Source organism: Sus scrofa, chromosome 1 (genome assembly GCF_054392235.1).
Source record: "Sus scrofa isolate SSC_HxYL_T2T_F1_AM1 chromosome 1, Sscrofa_HxYL_maternal_Yorkshire_Landrace_v2.0, whole genome shotgun sequence".
In the NCBI taxonomy this organism is placed as follows: Eukaryota; Metazoa; Chordata; class Mammalia; order Artiodactyla; family Suidae; genus Sus; species Sus scrofa.
The window spans coordinates 25,312,269-25,334,618 of NC_139383.1; the positions used below are offsets into that span (position 1 = coordinate 25,312,269).

A 22,350-nucleotide genomic window follows, 5' to 3' on the forward strand; every position below is an offset into this window, starting at 1 on the left:
AGGAATTACTGAAAAGTCAGAAAAAGAGAGGGAAGAAAGTAAGAAGTTCACAGGAGGCTTAGCCAAAAATGCAAATGAATGGAGAATAGGACCAGCTGGAGGTAGTGATTCCCACCCTAGACCACTAGACCACATGCAGTATAGCTAACCAGTCCCACAGGGACTTACTCTCAAACTGTGGGACTTGACTTATTCATGCACCCTCAAACCAAGTCAGTGGATCCCAGCCAGTACTTTGGGAGAATATGAAACAATTAAATAGAATATGTCAAGAGTACATCACACATAATAAGTACAGCTGACCCTCAAACAATATGAACTGTACTTATCTAATTATACATGGAGTTCATAGTAAATAGAGTTCCCATTGTGGTTCAGCATGTTAAGAATCGGACATAATGTCCGTGAGGATTCAGGTTTGATACCTGGCCTCGCTTAGTAGGTTAAGAATCCAGAAATGCCACAAGGTCACAGATGCAGCTCAGATCTGACATTGCTATGGCTGTGGCATAGGCCTACAATGGCAGCTCCAATTCAACCCCTAGCTTGCAAACTTGTATATGCCCCAGGTGTGGTCCTAAAAAGAAATAAAAATAAAGTAAATAAATACTATATTCCTGCAGTATCTGAGGCTGACTAAATGAGCAGATTGGGAACTGCAGATACGAGGAACCAGAAGTACAGAGGGCCAGCTATAAATTATACACAGATTTTCTACTTCATAGAGGATCAGCACCCCAACCCCCTGATTGGTCAAGAGTCAGCTGTACCGTCTTACACACCATGTGTGTAAAACCCTAGGATACGTTCCTAGCCATAAATTCCCTGATGCCACTTTATTCAGTCTTCTTTAACCTGTTTGCCAAGGAATCATGAGAAACAAATTTTAGGCCACTAGAGGCACCCTAAGTTTTAACACATACTCATGGTGCTAATGATTGATTTCAAAGTGATGGTCAGCTGTTGTTTAACTCTCCACTGGAAAACCTGTTTCCTATTGAAAAGGTTTCATGCTATTTTGTTGTAAAACCTCAGCTGTTCTGAATCATTTGAGAGGGAGCCATTCTAGATAAGCACATTTTCTGGGTTCTAGGGGTTGTGGGATTCCCAACTCCCATTACCAAGACAGGGACCTCTCCAACCTACTGACTTTGAGTTGCTCAATCTTTTCTGCTTTTGAAAGGACAGTCTCACAGGTACCACCAGCCAACTGGTGGACTTGAGGCTTGAGGCTGTTCCAGACACTCAAGAATATCAAAGTCATATTTGAAAATGGAACTTTCCACATGAATAAACATGAATCATCCATATTAAATCTCCATTCACTCAAAACATGCTATCCTAAAATTCTTAAATGCAAGATTTTATTATTATATAACTGTCACTAACAATAAGTATTAATACAGCTCTCCTTCCCTATCCTGCCCTAGTCCTACTCCAAATACAAGCCTTAAAATTAAGAATAGAGAGATACAAAGGCTCTTCTCTATATTCCCATGCTATCCCACAGGATGTCTTTCTTGTGCAAATTAGAAAGAGGCATTTCTTCCTCAAGCTCATTATTTCCATCTATTAAAAATTGGTAAACTGATTTTTATGAAAAGAGACATTTAACTGCTATCAACTAAAATGCTGTATTCATAAATATACAAAACCACAATGTCGAAAAGGGAAATGGCAATTGCTTATAATGGCACAACCTGCATAATGACAGCCATCCGAGTCCATGTCTGGCCCATATTTCCTTTATCACTTGTTTTCATTTGTCTACATTCTCATCCTTTAAGACCAAGTTGAAGGCTCACCTTCTTCACAAAAATGCGGCTCATATGATCACCTGCCATGCTCACCTCCTTCTTTGATCAGTATTTAACTGACTTGGTACTTTGTATTCACTGTCCTATAACCAAACTGTCTTTGGGATGGTCTTCTTATCAGGAGTGCAGGCCTCTCAAAAACAGGAGCTACAGGAGTTCCCGTCGTGGCGCAGTGGTTAACGAATCCGACTAGGAACCATAGGTTGCGGGTTCGATCCCTGCCCTTGCTCAGTGGGTTGATGATCTGGCGTTGCCGTGAGCTGTGGTGTAGGTTGCAGACACGGCTCGGATCCCGCGTTGCTGTGGCTCTGGCGTAGGCCAGTGGCTACAGCTCCGATTCAACCCCTGGCCTGGGAACCTCCATATGACGCGGCAGCGGCCCAAGAAATAGCAACAATAACAACAACAACAAAAAAGACAAAAAAAAAAAAAAAAACAGGAGCTACAGGTTAAATGTACATAATGTCAATGAATATGTTCAGTGTTCAATAAATGTTATGATATAATGAAAGTTATGATATAATGAAATGGTAAAAATATGAAAATATACTGTCATTTTATTATTTCATTTTTCTTTAGAGAAGTTTTGTTTGTTTTTTGTGGGGCCACACCCAGGGCACATGGAGCTTCCCAGGCTAAGAGTAGAATCAGAGCTATAGCTGCCAGCCTATGCCACAGCAACACTGGATCCAAGCCTCATCTGTGACCTACACCAAAGCTCACAGCAATGCCGGATCCTTAACCCACTGAGCAAGGCCAGGGATCAAACCCGCAACCTCATGGGTCCTAGTCGGATTCTTTCCACTGCGCCATGACAGGAACTCCATAAAGAAGTATTTCAGGAGTTCTCATCGTGGCTCAGTGGTTAACGAAGCTGCCCTAGAAATGGCAAAAAGACAAAAAAAAAAAAAAAAAAAAAAAGTATTTCAATCATACTCACTGACTGAGGCTGATCTCACAGTAAATAAAATAATTGAACATATCACTAATATGGTATTGAGAATTCCCTTAAATCATTTTCTCAAATAATAAACAATGACTTGTTTTGTTGTGGAAGCATTCTGAAAGAAGCTCTAAAATAGATCTACTCTTTCCCTGTTTACAGCTTACTCTCTACTCTGGAAGGTTTGAAGAGTTTCAGAGCACACTGACAAAAAGCAATGAGGTGTTTGCCACTTTCAAACAGGAAATGGATAAAGTAAGTATTGCTAATCCCCCATGAAATACTGACATTTTCTATTTTTGGGGTTTTTTTTTTTTTTTGCCTTTTTGTCTTTTCTAGGGCCACACCCGTGGCATATGGAGGTTCCCAGGCTAGGGATCTAAACAGATCCCTAGGCCAGAGCCACAGCAATGTGGTATCCAAGCCACATCTGTGACCTACACCACAGCTCACAGAAAGGCCAGATCTTTAACCCACTGAGCAAGGCCAGGGATCAAACCCGAAACCTCCTGGTTCCTAGTTGGATTCGTTAACCACTGAGCCACGACGGGAACTCCAATATTTTCTATTTTGAAAGGAATTTTCCTTTGAGTTCATTTTTGTCTTGCTAAGATATCTCAGGAGAGTCTATGAAGTAATGAAATGTTTATACAAGCAAATGAGATTTGGGCTGTATTTTTTAATTGGTTAAGTATGTGGTGAATTAATCTTAGGAAGAGTCCAAAAACACTAGGATACATTTTCACTCTGAGGAAAAATATTTTCTTTTTCTAATCCATGAAGGGAGTTTTAAATTAAAAAAAAAAAAGATAAGAGCTAGCAATTTAACATTACATTCTTTATGCTAAAATAAAAAAGCAATCTTCTAAAGGTTAACAAAAACAACTTTCATATAAATATGCAAGAGTAGAATGTTAAAGCAGAAAATACCATTTCAAAGGATCCTTCTCAGAAGGTATGGAATATGATATAATTGACAGAGCTTTGAAAGAGAAGATGGGAGTTTAAATTCAAATTCTTTGTGTGTTCTTACTCATCAAGTATTGGAGAACAATTCACTTTCCCCAAGTTAATTTCTCTCATCTATATATTAAGACACTATTTCCCTTGCCTATGTCACAAGATTGTGAAGTTCAAATAAGTTAATGTATTTTAAGGGTTTTAAACTTTTTTAAAGTACTTTACTAATATCAGATGCTAATATTATTAGATACAATGTTTATTTTAAATTTTGTTCAATTTAGTGTTTTCCAAAACAAAATCAGCATCAGTGTTTCTGAAAGTCATTGACATTAACCCTTTTAAGGGTAGAAAGCATACCTTTTAAAAAATTTTCAAAAACAATATGATAAATTTCACAACTCATGAGTAAACTTAATAGGCGAACACTTTTTTAACGGCTACAGCTTTCCCAGAACCACGGACATACAGAACAGACTTGTGGTTGCAAAGGGTAGGGGGTGGGGAAAAGGAATGGACTGGGAGTTTGGGGCTAGTTGATGCAAATTATTGCAGTTAGAATGGATAAACAAGGTCCTACTATATAATACAGGGAACTATATCCAATCTCCTGAGATAGACCATGATGGAAAAGAATATAAAAAATAACGTGTATATATGTGTATGTGTGTGTAACTGAGTCACTTTGCTTTAGACAGATATTGGCACAACACCGTAAATCAACTATACTTTAATAAAAATTTTAATAAAAATAAATTTAGAAGTTGATACAATATTAAAGGAACCTCTTAATTTCTTAAATTTTTGTTTTTAGGAGTTCCAGTTGTGGCTCAGGAGTTAACGAACCCGACTAGTATCCATGAGGACTTGGGTTCGATCCCTGGCCTTACTCAGTGGGTTAAAGATCCTGCATTTCTGTGGCTGTGGCATAGGCTGACAGCTACAGCTTGGATTGGACCCCCTACACTGGGAACCTCCATATGCCACAGGTGCAGCCCTAAAAGACAAAAAAAAAAAAAAAAATCATTTTTTTAAAGCTGTTTCTACCATAAAAAAAACAAGAAAAGATTTTTTTTAAAAAAGTTACAGCTTTCCAATTCCATTTTTAAAAATTTAATCATAGTTTTAATTTGAAATAAATACTAAGGTAGGAAAAATGCTATTTATTCCAAGATACATAGTTTTAAGACTGAAATAGATATTACAGCAGGAGTTTTTAATCTGAGGCTTCATAGACTTTTAGCAGTAAGACCTTAGAATTACCAAAAAAAAAAAATTTGATATGCGTATTTCTTTAGGTTTAAGTGTAGTCCCATAGATTTCATCAAATTCCTAAAGGAGGTGATAACTTTTAATGGTTTATAAACTACTAACTTCATTTTAAAAATTATCAAAATAAAAAAGTATCCAAGGCTCACATAGCTTCTCTACAGAGCCCAGGGGCCAACAGCCTGGGGCCAGCCTCTGGCCTCCAAGTGGAGAGACCCAGCCTCAGGCAGTCTGGCCCGAAGTAGCAAGTGCCCAAGTGTGGCTCATCCAGGGTAAATGCACCTAAATAAACACATGCCTTATCCTTCACTTTATCCAAAAAGAAAGGAGATCCTCTAACTAGGAACAGTTTCAGTCACGAAAAAGCCAGGCTACCTTTTATTCACTTCTGTATGCCCTACACCTAGCCCCTGCCTGGTGACAAGCAGGCACTCCATACATGTTGCTTTAAGTGAAAGGACTCCAGGCCCCCTCTTCTGCTGAGTCACCTGAATATTATTCCACCTTCCTGAGCCTTAGTTTCCCCATTTATAGAGGTGAAAACAGAACTTTCCTTAGGGAATTGTTTCAAGAATGAAATGAGAGTTCCCATCGTGGCACAGCAGAAATGAATCGACTAGGAACCATGAGGTTGTGGGTTCAATCCCTGGCCTCGCTCACTGGGTTAAGGATCTGGCACTGTGGTGAGCTGTAGTGCAGCTCACAGACACGGCTCGGATCTGGTATTGCTGTGGCTGTGGTGTAAGCCGGCGGCTACAGCTCCAATTAGACCCCTAGCCTGGGAACCTCCATATGCCACAGGTGCAGCCCTCAAAAGACAAAAAAAAAAAAAAAAAAAAAAAAAAAAAAAAAAAAAGAACGAAATGAATAACGCATGTAATCACTTTCTGTAAATCCTACTGCATTCTACAAATGTAAAGACTGAGAAAATAGAAAGCTGCCTTTGTGTGGACACTTCTCAGATATGCCCAGATATTATCAACATTTTAATGGCTAAAAAGCCAGGCCAACTTTCTCACTAATAGTCTTCTATTCAATAAAGTAAATAACTTAAATTTCAAGTTTATTCTTGGGACTCAATAAAGCTATTTTTATTTTAAACAAAAGAAAAAGCATGACAAAACAGGAAGGCCCTAAGTAGTTCCCTTTCTCCTGAATTGGCTCTGATGCAAATAAATTTGTTCACCACTGACCCAGATGATTCAGAAATAAATCATGACTCTCTCCACTCATTCTTCATTCCTTGGTATTGAATTTTTGTTTCCTTCAGTAGCTGGTAACAAAAGAACTTTTCCTGACATCACATATGGCACCGACAGTTTCTTTGATATATTAACTAATCAGGATTAACATTAAAACATTCTAATTTCTATAGACCACTAAGAAAATGAAGAAGCTGGAAAAAGAAACAGCCACGTGGAAAGCCCGGTTTGAGAACTGTAACAAAGCTCTGTTGGACATGATTGAAGAGGTGAGGAAGCTTTTCCCCTTGCTCTTCTTCCCCTGACTAGTCAATACATTTATACTCAGAAAGCAACTATGGCCTAATAGCACAAATGAGTACCTTTGAAAAAGAGATGAATTTTTCTGGAATGTGCTATATATGATATTGCAATAAAAGTAATTACCACAAAAGACTCATTAAGAGCATTTTAACCCTAAGTCATATGCCTACTTGTTGATTCCAAAGCAGCACCACACCTGCTAGATGAATGTTTTAGCTGTGCTTGAATTTCCCTTGTGCCTAATGCATAACAGGCACAGAGTAAATTAATTAGTTGATTCAAACACAGTGAGAAAAACACCAGCCCAAGCACCCAAAGTATATGTTATTTTATAGACAGATACAGAGATAAATTGCTTAATTCCTCCAACAGTCATTTAAATACTGATATTCTTTCAGGCTCTGGAGGTTTTGAGACTATGAAGGCAAAGATACATGGCCCTTGACCTGAGAGGCAGGGCTTACAGGTGAAGATCTCTCCAGTAAACAAGTGGGGGAAAAAGTCTTAAAAGGTACATAATAGCACAAAGGCAGGGGTGAAGGAGTAAGATGATTAGGAACAATTTCATGCACTAACACACCAACATTTCTAGAGAAAAGGAGAAATGAACAGTTTAAGCAGCATCACGAATGAGTGCATGGTGAGTTTCTCCACTTATAATTACTGTTCTAACAATTCATCCCAAACTGCAACCAATTCCAAAGAGATGTGCTTATTATTCATAAACATAAATCAAACAGTTGCTTGATTAGCATATAGCAATTTATCTCTTGAACAGTTAAGGCACTGCTGACGGCCAAGTCCCAGTCCATCTCAATCATTTTGCCACAAGCTTCTGCTTATGCCTTCTAAGTCTTAAAAGCAGAAAATACATTTTAAGATTTTAGAAGCCTCAGACTGAAACTATCTTTCTTTCCTAAAGAATATGTGAATTAAAATTCTACCCAAAGACTCCAACACAGGGCAAGAGTGATGTCCCTGACCAAGTCCCCGTCCAGCCAACCCCTTGCGGTCAGAGCCTGATAAATTGCAGAGGGCATCCTTGCCATTTTGTTTTTTGTGTCATTTAATGTGCGTGTGCGTGTTTAAATCACAGAAAACATTGAGAGCTAAAGAATACGAATGCTTCGTGATGAAAATCGGAAGGCTAGAAAACCTCTGCCGAGCTTTACAAGAAGAGAGAAATGAACTCTACAAGAAAATCAGAGAAGCGAAAATGCCTGAAAAAGACGACCAAAGTCAGCACACCTCAGACGAGGAGCTAGAGTCAAATACCTTTGTGAGTGAAGAGGTTGATGCCGCTGCAGAGGAAGCCAATAGGGTTCACAATGCCGTGCAGAATCTGGCTGCGGCCTTCATGGTCATTCATCGTCCAGAGTCAACCGTCGACGGGTCTAAAGAAATCCCAGCAGAAGTCGGCGGTCCTCCAGAGGGCGGCAGCACGACCCTCAAGGAGCCGGAACAAGCCCCCCTGAGCCCTCGAGGCCTTTCAGAGAGTCCCCTGCCTCCACCAAGGCCTCAGGCTGAGACCGCGGGAGGACATGAAGCCGAACCTCCCCTCAGGGCCAGGAGTCCCCCAGCTGAGTCAGGAGCAGAGGCCCAAAGCTTCCGGCTCCCGACCGAAGCACAGGTGGATCTGCAGCCCCGGAAGCCGCAGGCAGCAGCTTCCGGTCAGGCGCTGGAGCCGCTCGCTGAGGCCTCGCTCCAGGTGATGGAGGCCGACCATCCTGCTCCACCTCCCGCTGCAGGTGAGCACGTGCCAACCGCTGAGGGGCTGCCAGGAGGGGATACGGCCCTGCCCCAGGGGCCAGAAGTGGCCGACACCAATCTGGAAGGAGTAGATTAAGCCTCGTCTGCCTTCAGAGGCTCTTCTTGACTTTCCATCTTTCACCTGAAAAAGGCATTAAGAGCTAGAGACATCTAATGGAAGAGACTTAATCAGATCAAGACATTTTAAATGTTAAGTAGAGTACAATCAGCCTTTGTTATTTGTTCTCAATTTGTAACTGATTTGGAGTTTTTCTATTTAGTACTGGTTGATGGTATAATTTTCCCAAATGGCAACAAAAAATCCGAGTAGCAACTGTATATTAATTTGCCATTATGATGATACTTAATTCAGTTTCCTAATCAACAGTAAAATTTGGTATTTAAAGATTTCCACTACAATATATAAATACTGAAAATGTAATGCTTTATTTATTTCTGTATAGTTTAATGAGTTCCATAGTAAGTAGTGGATGACCAGGTTCCATTTAAACATTACATATATAATATATCCATTTGCATATGTATGTGTATATTTTATACACATATATGCAAGTATATATATTACACATACATTTCTCTCATCTCTTTGTATTTCTCTCATGCAAAATATTTAGATGCTTATCAAAAAGATTATCTCTTACTTGCACTTGAGACTACAGTAGACTAATGCTCTGTGAATTTGTTTCAGAACACAAGTATTTAGGCCATGTAATATTGGGTAACAATAACAATGGTAGGTCAATAAATTCAATAAATGGATTAAGTGGCAGGACAGAAGTTAGGTTAGATTGAAGGGCTGTACAGAGCGCATAGACACAAAGGTGGCCACAAGAGGCTCTAAGGGGGCGGGGGATAATCACAGCAGTAGATGGCTCACCACTTCCAGCTGTTTCACCTGCACAACTCAGCCCTTTGCCTTGCAACCCCCTCAAGTGGTGAGTCAGCTCACTCTTGGCTTCCTGCAAGGAAGGGGTTGGAAGTGGGGAAGGGAGCTAGGGGATGGAAGGATTAAGGACCTCAGTCTGAAAGGCTGTGCTCTGGTCCCTCACCTCTTGAGCTACAGAGATCTCGAGATAGCATATTTATTTACCTGGCCCTGCCAACTCTTCCCTTGATTCCCTGTTGTCTATCAGAGGGTTCCCCATCACCTTTTGCTGTTACTGCCGTAGCCTATATTCTCAAAGCTTCTGCTCCTTCTTTCCAACCCTCTATTTCACAGCAGGAAATTACCCTCAGCCCTCATCTCAATTATGGCTAAGGAAAAGATATTATTTTTCCAAAAACAGAAATCCACACAGGGTTTTAATATGAGTGATGAGGCTTACAAACCAACACATTTTCTGTTTTGATGAATTCTGTACAGCCAAAAGTACAAAGCAAAGGGCAGATTCATCCCTACTGAAAATGACTTGAAAAAATAGGTGAGGATTCAGGAGATGCAAAAGCTAGAAATACCTGAGTCTCTAATAATATTGACAGCATGAATTACTCTATCTAGAATAAAGAGAGACTGCAACAAAGACTTAGGAAGGAAGAGAAGGAGGAGGGGAAAGGGATAGAGGAAGGGAAGGAGGGAGGGGGAAAAAAATCTAATCCAAACCTACCTTAAAAGTTGAACTCAAGTAGAAAAATGGATAAAAGCATGATTCTCTAGTACTCATCCAAGAAATCATTCTTCAGTGTTGCATGTGGCTGTCTGCTAAAGCACACGAAGTGCTCGTGGGCAGCAACCATATGCTATAAGAATTGTAAATTGCTTAAATTTGTTTGAAGTCGACGGTGAGGGTAATAACAAAATGCTTGTCAGGAAGAAAATCAGGGAAAAAATGCATATCATTATTTCAAAACCCATGTATTTTTAAAGGCTTAAGCTATTATAACTACAGGGTATCCAGCCAAATTCAACATTAACTGGAAATCTTAGAGATTTAAACCTTCATTTAATTCACAGCCAAATATGCCCTAGTACAAACCAGGAGGGTCTCCTTTCCCATTATTTACAGGGACTAAACTTCCAAGAATGGAGTAAGATTAGATAATCACAGTCTGGATGCTTAGCAAGAGAAACAGGCAGGAGAGGAGCCAAAATCCAGTAAATCAAATATTCTAATTCCCAGAGGTCATTTTTTTTTTTGGTCCAAAAAGCTTTCATAGCAACACATTACTCACTATGGTGTATATCTTGAGCAGAGTTTCAGATACAATAACTTGCTTGAAATTTGTAAGGCTTAATATAGGTTTTGGAGGAATTATTTTAATATTCAAAGAATGTTTCATTATAGTCCTTTGTGCTAGAATTTGTCCTTAGCATTTATAACAATAACTCATAAGACCCAAAAGAATAAGGAATTTCTGTTCTTTAGCAAGTTCATGTAGCTATTTTTAGAGATGCTAAGTCTACTTTCCAGAAACACTGGAGTTGTTGGTGTTTTCTAAATTAAATAATTATAATTTATGTATTTATTAAAAAGTCATCTCTCTTCCCATATGCTCTTGTAGTGTTTTGTTTTTTAATTTTCATTTACATTTATTTTTACTCTTGTCACTTCTATGTTTCAGCAATACCTAACAAAGATTATGGTTATGTTCTCTTGGCTGAACTTTGGTCTCTGAGTAAAATGAACATGGAATGACCACTTTGAAAATCTTGGGGTAAGATTTTCAAAGAGAGGGAGAGAAAGGGAAGGAAGATCGAGAGAGAGAACAGGCCTAAGGAGAGAGCAGAACCCACACTCCTCTGCCTGGCCGTCAGCTTCCACAGACCTATCACACTTCAGTGCCAGTCTCCCTGAGATCATGTTTCCACAGGCTTCTCTGCCATGTGTCCTCTCAGAAATATTCTGAGGAGTAAAGGAGAGAGTATTGCAGGTCTTAGCTCATTCTCCTGCCTCTACCTGGTTCCTCTAACTGCTTCAAGAATTCTAACAGGACCAGAAAAGGCCCACTGTTCTGACTTTTGCTTATTCCCTCTTCCCAACCCTTCCCAACCCATCTTCATGGGGGGATGGGGGGTGGGGGAGGGGTCTTAAACATAGCATTTCCTAATATGCTTGGAGAAGAGGTATGCTTAGCTAGAATGGAAAAAAAATTAAACCCTGGAGTTAGCTTCGTAGCTCAGCGGTTAACCAACCCGACTAGGATCCATGAGGATGCGGGTTCACCCCCTGGCCTCACCCAGTGGGTTAAGGACCCCGTATTGCCATGAGCTGTGATGTAGGTCACAGATGAGGCTCGGATCCCACGTTGCTGTGGCTGTGGTGCAGGCCTAGGCAAGCAGCTGTAGCTCCGATTTGACCCCTAGCCTGGGAACTACCATATGCCTCAGTGTGGCCCTAAAAAAGAAAAAAAAAAAAAGATTAAACCCCGCCCTTAAAGCTGTTTTTGCTCCTTTTTCTATGTTGTAGATAACACATTTTTAAAATATTTCCTTTTTTTTGAAATAATAAAAATACTATGTTTGTTGCAAAAATGAGGCTGCTTTTCACCAAGACCAAGAGATCATTATGAAAGAAATCATTTTAAGAAAATTACCTTAGCCTCTTCTCTAACCACTACTTAAATCCAATATTTAGAAAAAATAAAAGTAATTAAAATGTAAAGAATTCACAAAAAGAAGTTATGAAATAAAAGTGATGATTCTGGTCTCTAAAATTCATTCCCATCATAAACTGCCAAGTAGGATTTAGGAAGTAAGAGGCAGGTAGAGTATATGGGTTAAATTTTCACAAGGTTTAAATAATTTATGTTTCTGAACCTGAAAATTAAAGTTATCCTTAGATCAACCACTAGAGCCTCTGTGAGAATAGAAACATTCATAAAGGATAGTAAATGAAGGTTATTCTCAAAACTGTTAAGTTGTATCCTCAATATGTGAAGTCGAGTCTCTTTGATGGTATCCACTGAAAGAAGTTCTACAAATGCTAGTTGCTGATGCATATTGTGTGTGAATGTACACACACACACACACACACACACACACACATACACACACGTATAAAATCTGACAAAGATTTAATTCTGCTCTTACAGGTGAGTCTTTACATCTATACTTTCAAAGAATATTTAGTATTATATTTCCTGACAAGGACAGAGTATAAAAAAGAATCGTTTCTGGAGTTCCTGTCATGGCACAGAAGAAACGAATCCAACTAGGAACCGTGAGGTTGCAGGTTTGATCCCTGCCTCACTCAGTGGCTCTAGCATTTCCCATGAACTGTGGTATAGTTCAGAGACACAGCTCAGATCCTGAGTTGCTGTGGTTGTGGTATAGGCCGACAACTGTATCTCTGATTCGACCCCTGGCCTGGGAACCTCCATATGCCATGGGTGCGGCCCTAAAAAAGAAAAAAAAGAAAAAATTTTTTAAAAAGGGACTCATTTCCTGTATGAATAAGGATATTTGATAGAAGCATTTAACTGGCAAGGGAAATCTACAAATTCATAGCTCCATGGCATAAAAACTATTCAAAGAAGCTGTTTTACTCTACCAGGAGATAAGAAATGAGGTAAATTACTTCACACTACAATTAAGCTTGGCAAAATTTGAATGCTGTTCCTTCCTCCTGGATTTTTAGAGCCTCAGCTTTCTGTTAGCAGCAATATCAATCCCATTTGATTTATTATTTATTTGTTTATTTATTTAAAATATAGACATATTTTTTGAATGGACTGTTTATATATCTTAAGATCTAACCCAAAATTAATTTTTATTAAATCTAAAATTTATACAATTTTATACAATTTTTAAAGGTTACTTTCCATTTACAGTTATTATAAAATATTGGCTATATTTTATACTTTAACTTTGAATTTTTTAAAGTGACCTATCATAATGTTCAAGTACCTCAAACATGCCTAGGTGTAAAGATCATTATTTCATAACTAACGGTCAATGGATGACATCTTATCTCAAATAACACAAAACCACCATAAGAAGCAAAGCAAGAAGACATATGTTAAGAGAGGGGAAGGAAGAGGGAGAGAGAAAAGCTATTGTATAAAAGAAAAAAATAAAAAGATAAAACTTTAAGACTATTAAGAGCAATAATGGAAGCGGCAGAGAAATTGGTGGCCCCTTTTGTGAAAGCAGGATGACAAGAAACAAAAAGAACCATAATGACATGCACACACGTCCACACCATAACTTCAACGTGGGGTAATTTTCACAAACGTGTTTCTCAGTGTTGTGTTATTGCCTTTCTTATTTGCCTTTCTTTTAAAATAATAAATGTATTCTTTTTAGTATTAATATAATAAAATTACATGATAGAACATTTAGAAAATAGAGAAAAGAGAATTTTTGCCCATAATTCCATTGCCTTAATAACCACTGTCAGCATTCACTGTATCATAGTGGGGGTTTTTTTCGGTTTTGTTTTTTTTTTGCTTTTTTTTAGGGCCACACCAGACGCATGTGAATGTTCCCAGGCTAGGGTTTGAATCGGAGCTGCAGTTGCCGGCCTACACCACAGTCACACCAATACAAGATCTGAGCCACAGCTTGCAGCAATGCCGATCCTTAACTCACTGATCGGGACCAGGGATCAAGCCAGAATCCTCATGGATACTAGTGGGGTTCTTAACCTGCGGAACCACAATGGGAAGGCTTCATAGTGTATTTTATGTTATCTTTTTTATTAAACACTGTGTACATTTGTCTTTGGGGGAGGGCACGTAGTTCAAGCGAGAGTAATAGCTATTAACAGCTTCCAGGTTTGTGTGTTCACTCTGTGTATTCAAATTTTATAGGTTTTCATGGAAACACACTGTATTATTTATAGAATAAGCATCACTATGCAAATACAAATGCACAGCACACTCATACATTGTTTGAAAAAGTTATGCCATGTAATGCTCTTAGCATTCCACCAGACACATCTGTGTCCAAGCCAACCTACTAGACACGGGCTAGAGTGAGATGTCGAAACTTAACACAGCTCAAAAAAAAAAAAATCAATAAATAAATCAAAAACTAACTCTAGAGACATACGAACGCCTTAAATAGCAAAATAAGAAACAGTCAAACTCCAGTTTATGAAGTGACAACAAACATATAATACCATGAATCATTTCATTGGCTAAATAAAGGTCAATATTTGAAAACAAATCTAATCTCTTCAAAGTTAATGAGAGAGTGGTTTGTTTGTTTGTTTGTTTTTGCTTTAACGAAATGATGATCACTAGCATTAGCTATGTCATACCTACTAAACAGAGTAAGACTAAAAACCTCTGGGAACCTGAGATTGCGCTAGTATCTACTAGGCAGATGCAACCATCCACGGAGTATTCAGAGATCCCACATACTAAGAAAGTCAGAGTTCAAATTTAGAAATAGTACAATGCATCGCATCTGAAGTCACAAGGTTAAACATGTTATATTGGTGTACTACCAGTGTCATATCATAGGCAAGATTTATTAGAACACAGCAAATGCTCTACCCAAACTAGTGTCACTCCTCATGGACTACTGTAACATACTCTATATTACATATACGATCTGTTTTCTGAACATTCTGATGAAGGAGTTATTCTCTGGAATAAAGTCACTTGAGTCTAGCCAAAGTGAAAAGTGTAGGATAGCACCAGTCCAGGAATCAGGCTGAGGAGTCCATTGACCCTGTTCTGCTGCCAACCCACTGGGTGACTTTGGAGAAATCACTTAAGATCTCCAGGCCTCAGTTCACTCATCTATAAAATGAAAGCCTTCGACTAGATGGTATCTGAGGCTTTTAACATTTCTGATTAAATTCTCAAAAGGTGTTATATGGGTTTTCCACTCTAAAGGAAGGGTTTTAGTCTAAGAGACCTGCGCATCAAGCATCTTGTGTATGTCTATTAGAAGTTAGAAGGGGGAAAGAGACAAAAAATTACTCCAATAAAAAATTGGTTTTGGAGTTCCTGTTGTGGCGCAGCAGAAAGGAATCCGACCAGGAATCATGAGATTGCAGGTTCAATCCCTGGCCTCACTCAGTGGGTTGAGGATCTGGCATTGCCGTGAGCTGTGGTGTAGGTTGCAGACATGGCTCAGATCTGTCGTAGGCCGGCAGCTGTAGCTCCGATTGGACTCCTAGCCTGGGAACCTCCATATGCCGTGGATGTGGCCCTGAAAAGACAAAAAAAACTTTAAAAAAATTTGTTTTTAATTTTAAAGTTTAGACAAAGAAAGGATTAAGGGGTAAATCAAATATCCTTCGACTTTTTCAATAAATATTGCAGTCCTTCTATGTGCGAGGTTCTGTGGCCCCTGGGTTGGCAATGACACAAGGCTAAACCAAGGATTTCAGGACCACCCACACCTTGACCCTATCTGCTCAGGATCAGAGGTCCTGGTCATCAGACTCAGGCCTAAGGATTCTTCCCACTGCTTGCCCCACAAGTTTCAGCAGCCAAAGAGCAGGAGGGAGACCTCTAAGAGCATTTTTAATACAAATGCTACCCAAATCTCCAGATGGGAAAGTATGTGTGTGGTAGAGAAGGGGGATTATATGAAATGTGTGGTTATTCATGTGTGTGCCTGTGTACTTGTGTGTAAGGGCATGTATGAGGATTTGTGTGTAACACATGCCAGTGAATGTGTGTAGTTTTGTGATGGTGTAGTGTACATATGTAGTTCTATGTGAATGTTTGTAACTGTATGTGACTGTAAGTGTGCATAAGAAGTTGACATGAGGAGTTCCCGTCGTGACGCAGTGGTTATCGAATCCGACTAGGAACCATGAGGTTTCAGGTTCGATCCCTGGCCTTGCTCAGTGGGTTAAGGATCCGGTGTTGCCGTGCACTGTGGTATAAGTTGCAGACGTGGCTCGGATCCCGCGTTGCTGTGGCTCTGGCGTAGGCCAGTGGCGACAGCTCCGATTCGACCCCTAGCCTGGGAACCTCCATATGCCGCAGGAGTGGCCCAAGAAACGGCAAAAAGACAAAAAAAAAAAAAAAAAAAAAAAGAAGTTGACATGAGTCTAAGTATGTAGTTGTGCATGAGTTTACGGCATGTGCATGATGGGGCTAGGAACTGAAAAGGTGAAATACTTCAGATGTAGTTTTAGGCCTGTGGCTAGCTTGTTTTCCACAGGATTGGATTGTGTTGCAGACTTTTGTTTGCATAGCTAATCCTTTTTTTGCTTGCAGTGTCACAGGGCTCATTCTTTTTTGGCTGATGATCTGCTTCTGAACAAACAGGTAGGTGGGTGAAGCTGTAAGTGGTAGTGGCAGCAATTCATGAAATAACTGTACATACCACCAGCCCAAGGTGACAGCCACCACTGACTCACAGCTCCCAACCTCAGGCAAGGCTATGGATATGTGTGGAGAAATTCATACAGACTAATCACAGCTTGACCAAGCAACAAGAGCAGTGGCATCGAAAAGGCTAACTTTATTCTGATCTTTCTAAGTGAAAAGGAGTTTCTCACATAGTCACTCTTTTTAACAAAGGTGGCCTCCTTGGAGGCAGAGTTATGCTCTCCTCTGTCTTTGCTAAACCATCATCTAGCTGAAACCAACACCCAGAATATCAAGAATGTTTCTCTGGGGGTTCCTGTTGTAGCTTGGTAGAAACAAATCTGACTAGCATCCATGAGGCTGCTGGTTTGATCCCTGGCCTCGTTCAGTGGGTTAAGGATCCAGCATTATTGTGAGCTGTGGGGTAGGTCACAGATGTGGCTCAGATCTGGAATTGCTGTGGCTGTGACATAGGCCAGCAGCTACAGCTCCAATTTGACCCCAACCTAGGAACCTCCATATGCCATGGGTGTAGCCCTAAAAAGACAAAAAAAAAAAAAAAAGAAGAAGAAGAAGAAGAAGAAGAACGTTCTCTGAACTAAAAGCTAAAGAGAAAGTGTCCAACGCATTTATGCTTTAATCAGTGAGTTAGAAGGTAACAAACCAGAGTTGACTGCAAATGCTACCAGCCAATCAGTCATGCCCATGACTCATCCTTTTGCACAGAGATTTTTTTTTATTTTTATTTTTATTTTTTTTTTGCTGTGATACAATTCATCTCCCCAAAATATCTAGTACTGACGAGCTGTGCATCATAGCTGGACCATCTGGTTGCTCCCTTGTCCACTATTGGAAAACTGATCCAGAAGTCTCCCAATTCATCTGGGAGTAATTTAAAACAATGCCCAGAAGAAGGAGAGTGAGAGTTTTTAATAACAAACTAATTGCCTACCATACAAGTTAACTGATCCTCTTCAAAAGTGAAAGGGAACAAAACAACTAACCATAAATAAAATTAAAAGACCAGAACAGAACGGGGAAAGATAGCCACAGTAAAAACAAAGCATTAATGGGATTCCCGTCATGGCTCAGCAGTCACAAACCCGACTAGTATCCATGAGGACTCAGGTTCGACTCCCGGCCCTGCTCAGTGGGTTAAGGATCCAGCATTGCTGTGTGAGCTGCATTGTAAGTCACAGATGAGGCTCGGATCTGGTGTAGCTGTGGCTGTGGCTGTGGCTGGCAACTACAGCTTTGATTTGACCCCTAGCCTGGAAACTTACATATGCTGCAGGTGCAGCCCTAAAAAGACAAAAAAAAAAAAAAAGCATTAATGCCCAGAATATAAATAGAAACAATACAAAGCAATAAGAAAAGACATGAAGAAGGTAGGAAAGACATCGGGTGTTGCAACACCCTACCTAGGTGCTGGTGATGAGGGGCAGGGGGAATTGTCAATAGAGAATTAAAAACCAATTACAAGCCGGTCTTCTTTTTATCACCATCATACACAACAATCTGGAAGAGCATCAGTGGCAAAGTTGTCTTTTCTGACTGAGATGATCACCCTCACTGTGTGCCCATCCCCCGTTTGTACACCAGCGGCACAGGATAGGATGTGCAGTTCATAGAAGAAATGCAAATGACCAAAACACGAGGCCAGTGAAAAGTAAAGCAATGAGATACTATCGCTTTTGTTCATTAGACTGACAAAAATATAAATAATGATAATATCGTGTATTGGTAAGGATGAAGCAAATGGGTACACTCATAGCCTATGGGTACAATATTGGGTGTCTGTCTTTTTCTTGTCCACTTGTAGTTCTTTTCAAGAGCAACTTGGCAGTATGCATTACCCCCTTTTTAATGTGCAAAAATAAAAATTATTTGGCAAAGAGTGGACACATGGCTCTTGCCTGTCCACATCCTTTCCTCCTGTGTCTGATACCCAGAGACTGGATGGGGCCACGAATCACAGAGCCTTAGGCCCCTCATCCATTCCTGGCCTCAGGGGTGAGCCTGAAGCAGTATAACACTCCATACAGTAGTTCACAGACAGCAGCAGCGCCAGAATTTCCACGGAGTGGAGGGGCTTCTGGACTACAATCTGCCTGAAAGAAGGCCAGGAGGCTATTTGACATGCCATGAAGTTGCATTTGCTTTACGGCAATCACACTGCTTTTACTCTTACATTATCTTGGGGTTTGTGGGCATTAAAGCCCCTGGAATCCAATGTGTCTAAGTCTCCCAGGAAGGGTCCAGTGTAATCCAATTATTGGTTCTTTTTGCCAGAATTCTGCCTACCACGTGGAGATAGTCTTCATGCACAACAGAGTCAAGATGAAGTGAGTGGAGTTGTAAGATGAGAGAAGAGAGACCTAATCCTGATAACCATATCTGAACCCTTGAATCCAGTTGCTCTTTTTAGATCAAATGCTTCCTTTTTTGTTGGGGAGAAGGGTGTGAGTTGGGTTGCTGCCATCTGTATTCAGAGACCTCTGAGAAAGGAAAAGGAGAAGCTGAAATAGCTTAAGTAGGGTACACCAAAAAGAATAGTTTATAATAATAATCATTGAACTTATACCAAAATGTTTTTAAAATCTCATGTCTCTATTTTCTCAACATATCTTGAAAACCTCTTTGTTGCAAAAATAATAAACTTGCACAATGTGAATTCTTTTATGTAACCCACCACCTAGATCAACACATAAAACATAGTCAAGCAGCCTAGAAGTTCTCCCACTCCCCTTCTCCATCACTCCCCACCACACTTGCTCTCCAGCGGGAACAACCTTCCTGATGTGTAACAACAGGGATTTGTGCTGCTTCTGGGTGTGTATGTGTGCTGGTGGTGGTGGTGGTGGTAGTTTTTTACTTTATAAAAATATTCTTTTGTGTCTGGTCCCAGCCCATTTTAACTCCATCTAATCCCTTTCTACTTTCCCCTGATTCGTCTTTCAGTTTGTCATCTCTTTCTTCAACTATATCTAAGCCATTGTGAAACAAATCCATTGCATTCCTCATTTTAGATATTCATTTTTCAACTCTAAATATCCAATCAGATTTCCTTTAGTTTCCAGTGCAATTTCTATCTCATCATTTCAATTCTCGAACATAATAATCACAATTATTTTAACTTCCCATGCTTGATAAGTGCAATATTCAAATCTCTTGAGTGATTTCTCCCCTTAGTTTTCAGTGATTTTTGCCTTGAGGTATACTAGTTGATTTTTGTCTGAATGCAGGGAATCTTCTGTTAAAATTTTTCAAGATAATTTGAAGCTTCGGATAGTGTTATCTTCCTGAAGGGAGTTTATTTTTGTGTCCAACAGGCAGTTAACTGGGAGCAGATTACCCTACCAATCAAAAATTAATTTGAAGCTGAGTTTCTGACTTTGTAAAGAGCTTTCTATTTCCTATGATATAGTAATTTGAGGGGCCCATCCAAAAGCCTGAGTGTTTGCCAAGGCCTTAAATCACTGATGCCAACTTTTGTTCTTGATGCCCCATAAATCTACAGGAAGTTTGTTTAGCTTCCCAGCCTGCCAGCCACAGCTTGGATATTTGCAAGTGCCTTGAGGAAGAAAACCAGTCTGAATATCACCTCATTTCTCTGTTTTTTTCCCTTTTCTTAAGGACCTTATCCCTTTAAATGTTTGCTATCTGGGCAGCACTCCAGTGCCTTCAAACAGATACCCTATGTGTTTTCTGCATCTTCTCTAGTTGTTCTTGGAGGAAAGGTTACCCTGCAACAAGAGATTCAACCCTCACGAGAAGGAGACTTCCCACCCAGTTTGTCTTTTGAGCAACAACTTCATTTTCTTGAGATTCTGGACATTCATCACATTTTCTTTGAGCTCTAAAATTAAATGATTCCCTATGGCTTCCTTTAGGGTTTCTGTTTCCTTAGAGAACCAACAATAAGGGATCTGTTTTGTTGTTTCAGCTAAGAGTCGACCTTTATCATTACCTAATACAATGAAAACATTAAAGCTCAACCATGGTTGAAACCAGATAAATAAGTTTTATCCCACGTGCCAAAGAGTCTGAGGCCACAACTGGTCCAGCAGGAAAGTGTGCCATAATAAATTAATAATGTCTACCCTAGAGAGGAGTGGTGGTGGAATATTTGCCAGGCATTCATCAGACACAAATGAGATGATCCACACATGGATTCATCTCTCTGAGAAGTTGCTTCATATCTACTTAAAGTTTAAAAAGACACAGCTACTGTCTCTCTCTTCAAAGTGGACAAGGATTTGCTAGTGTGGCAGATATTCACCCCATAAACAAAGAGACCAGAGAAAACCAAATCTCAATGGCTCATGGTTTCCCAGCACTATGTGTATAAGAGTTTAAGTTTGAATTAGAGAGAAAGAGGGGGCACAGTATTGATTGCCTTGGTCCATCCGGGCTCCTATAGCAAAATATCATAGACTCAGTGGCTTAGAAACAATAGAAATTTATATCTCCCAGTTCTGGAGGCTGGGAAGTCCAAGATCAAGGTGCTGGCAGATTCGATGTCTGATGAGAACACCCTTCCTGGCTTATAGATGGCCATCTTTGCACTGTGTCCTCCTGTGGTATAAAGGGTGAGAAAGTTCTCTGGAGCCTGTTTTCCAAGGTCATTAATCCTATTCATGAGGCTCCACCCTTATGACCTAATCACCCCTCAAGGGCCCCACCTCTTAATACCATCACATTGGGGACTAGAATTTCAACATAGGAATTTAAGGGGAACACAAACATTCAGTCCATAACACTGCTTGAGACTCAGCTGTCAGACAATGGTGGGAAATTACTGTGACCATATTTTCTATACCCCAAGTAGAGGGAGGCACTGTCTGACAAAGGCTAATGCTCTTACATCAGCAATAAGACGAAAGGTTGGAAATCAAGACCGACCAGGAGAAGCCAGCCCATAGGTATAAAAATATAATCCTGTCGCTGTTTCAAGATATTCTTGATTTTTCACTAACTTGGTTCCAAGATGTGGCTTCAGAAAGCTGGCCATTTTCATGAGATTATCCAGACCAGAGTTACAGGAGGGAAGAGCCTGCCTGGAGTCTAATCTTAGCCTCCAATCTGCTCCCAGACCGTCTGCGGGGTACCAGATAACAGATTCCTAACCTGCTTTTTTAGACAGTAGCTTTGCTTCTTGCCATCCGCAGCCTCACAGACAGATTCCAAAGGCCTTTACTCTGAAACTGACTGCAAGGAGAGACAGTCGTTAGCAGCTGCCACCACACTGATAATGGGTTTGTGCTGCTGCTTGCCCAAGAAGCTGCTATGAGTTGATCTGCATTCCTGCCTGCCCAAACCCAGAGCCAATGCACTGCTGCCGGCTTCCACACAGAGAGCAGGAGCGCCACCTGCTGAAGCAATGCAGGCTAGCTGGCATCGCTGCCAGCTTGTCACCCAGCAACAGGCATGAAAACCACCTTTGTACAGGGATTAAGGAGGCCTCCTCTTCTGCCAACGTTACTGTTTACCACGATCAGGCTGAAAACATCTCAAGGAAGTTTATTTTGCTCTGAACAAACGAAACCAAACTGCAGTTGGGATCCAGGCTATATTCCACTTAAGTGAGATGTGGACAAGTCAGCAACTCCAGAGTTTGACATAGAACATGGGTTTTTGTTTTGTTTTTTTCCCTTTGGCCTCCCCAGAGCATATGGAGTTCCCAGACTAGGGGTCAGATCCGAGCTGTAGTCGCAAGCCAAGCCAAGGCAAGGCAACTCGGGATCTTTAACACACTGTGACAGGTGGGGGATTGAACCTGCATCCCAGGCTCCCGAAATGCCATCGATCCCCTTCCCCGACAGTGGGAACTTCAGAACACAGTTATTAAGGGCTTTACCCTGAACCA

At 40.3% G+C, this 22,350-nt stretch overlaps 1 protein-coding gene across 2 annotated transcripts in view; it reads left to right on the plus strand.

Annotated features, from left to right (window-relative positions):
• Positions 1-10,750, plus strand: part of TXLNB (taxilin beta) — a 56,692-nt gene extending 45,942 nt beyond the window's left edge. For both annotated transcript variants that reach the window (XM_085015772.1, XM_003121175.7), the window contains exons 8-10: positions 2,923-3,015; positions 6,365-6,460; positions 7,591-10,750. In XM_085015772.1, coding sequence (XP_084871898.1) covers positions 2,923-3,015; positions 6,365-6,460; positions 7,591-8,340 — 939 coding nt within the window. In that variant the 3' untranslated portion in view covers positions 8,341-10,750. The remainder of the gene's footprint in view (positions 1-2,922; positions 3,016-6,364; positions 6,461-7,590) is intronic.
• The last annotated feature ends 11,600 nt before the right edge of the window (positions 10,751-22,350 follow it).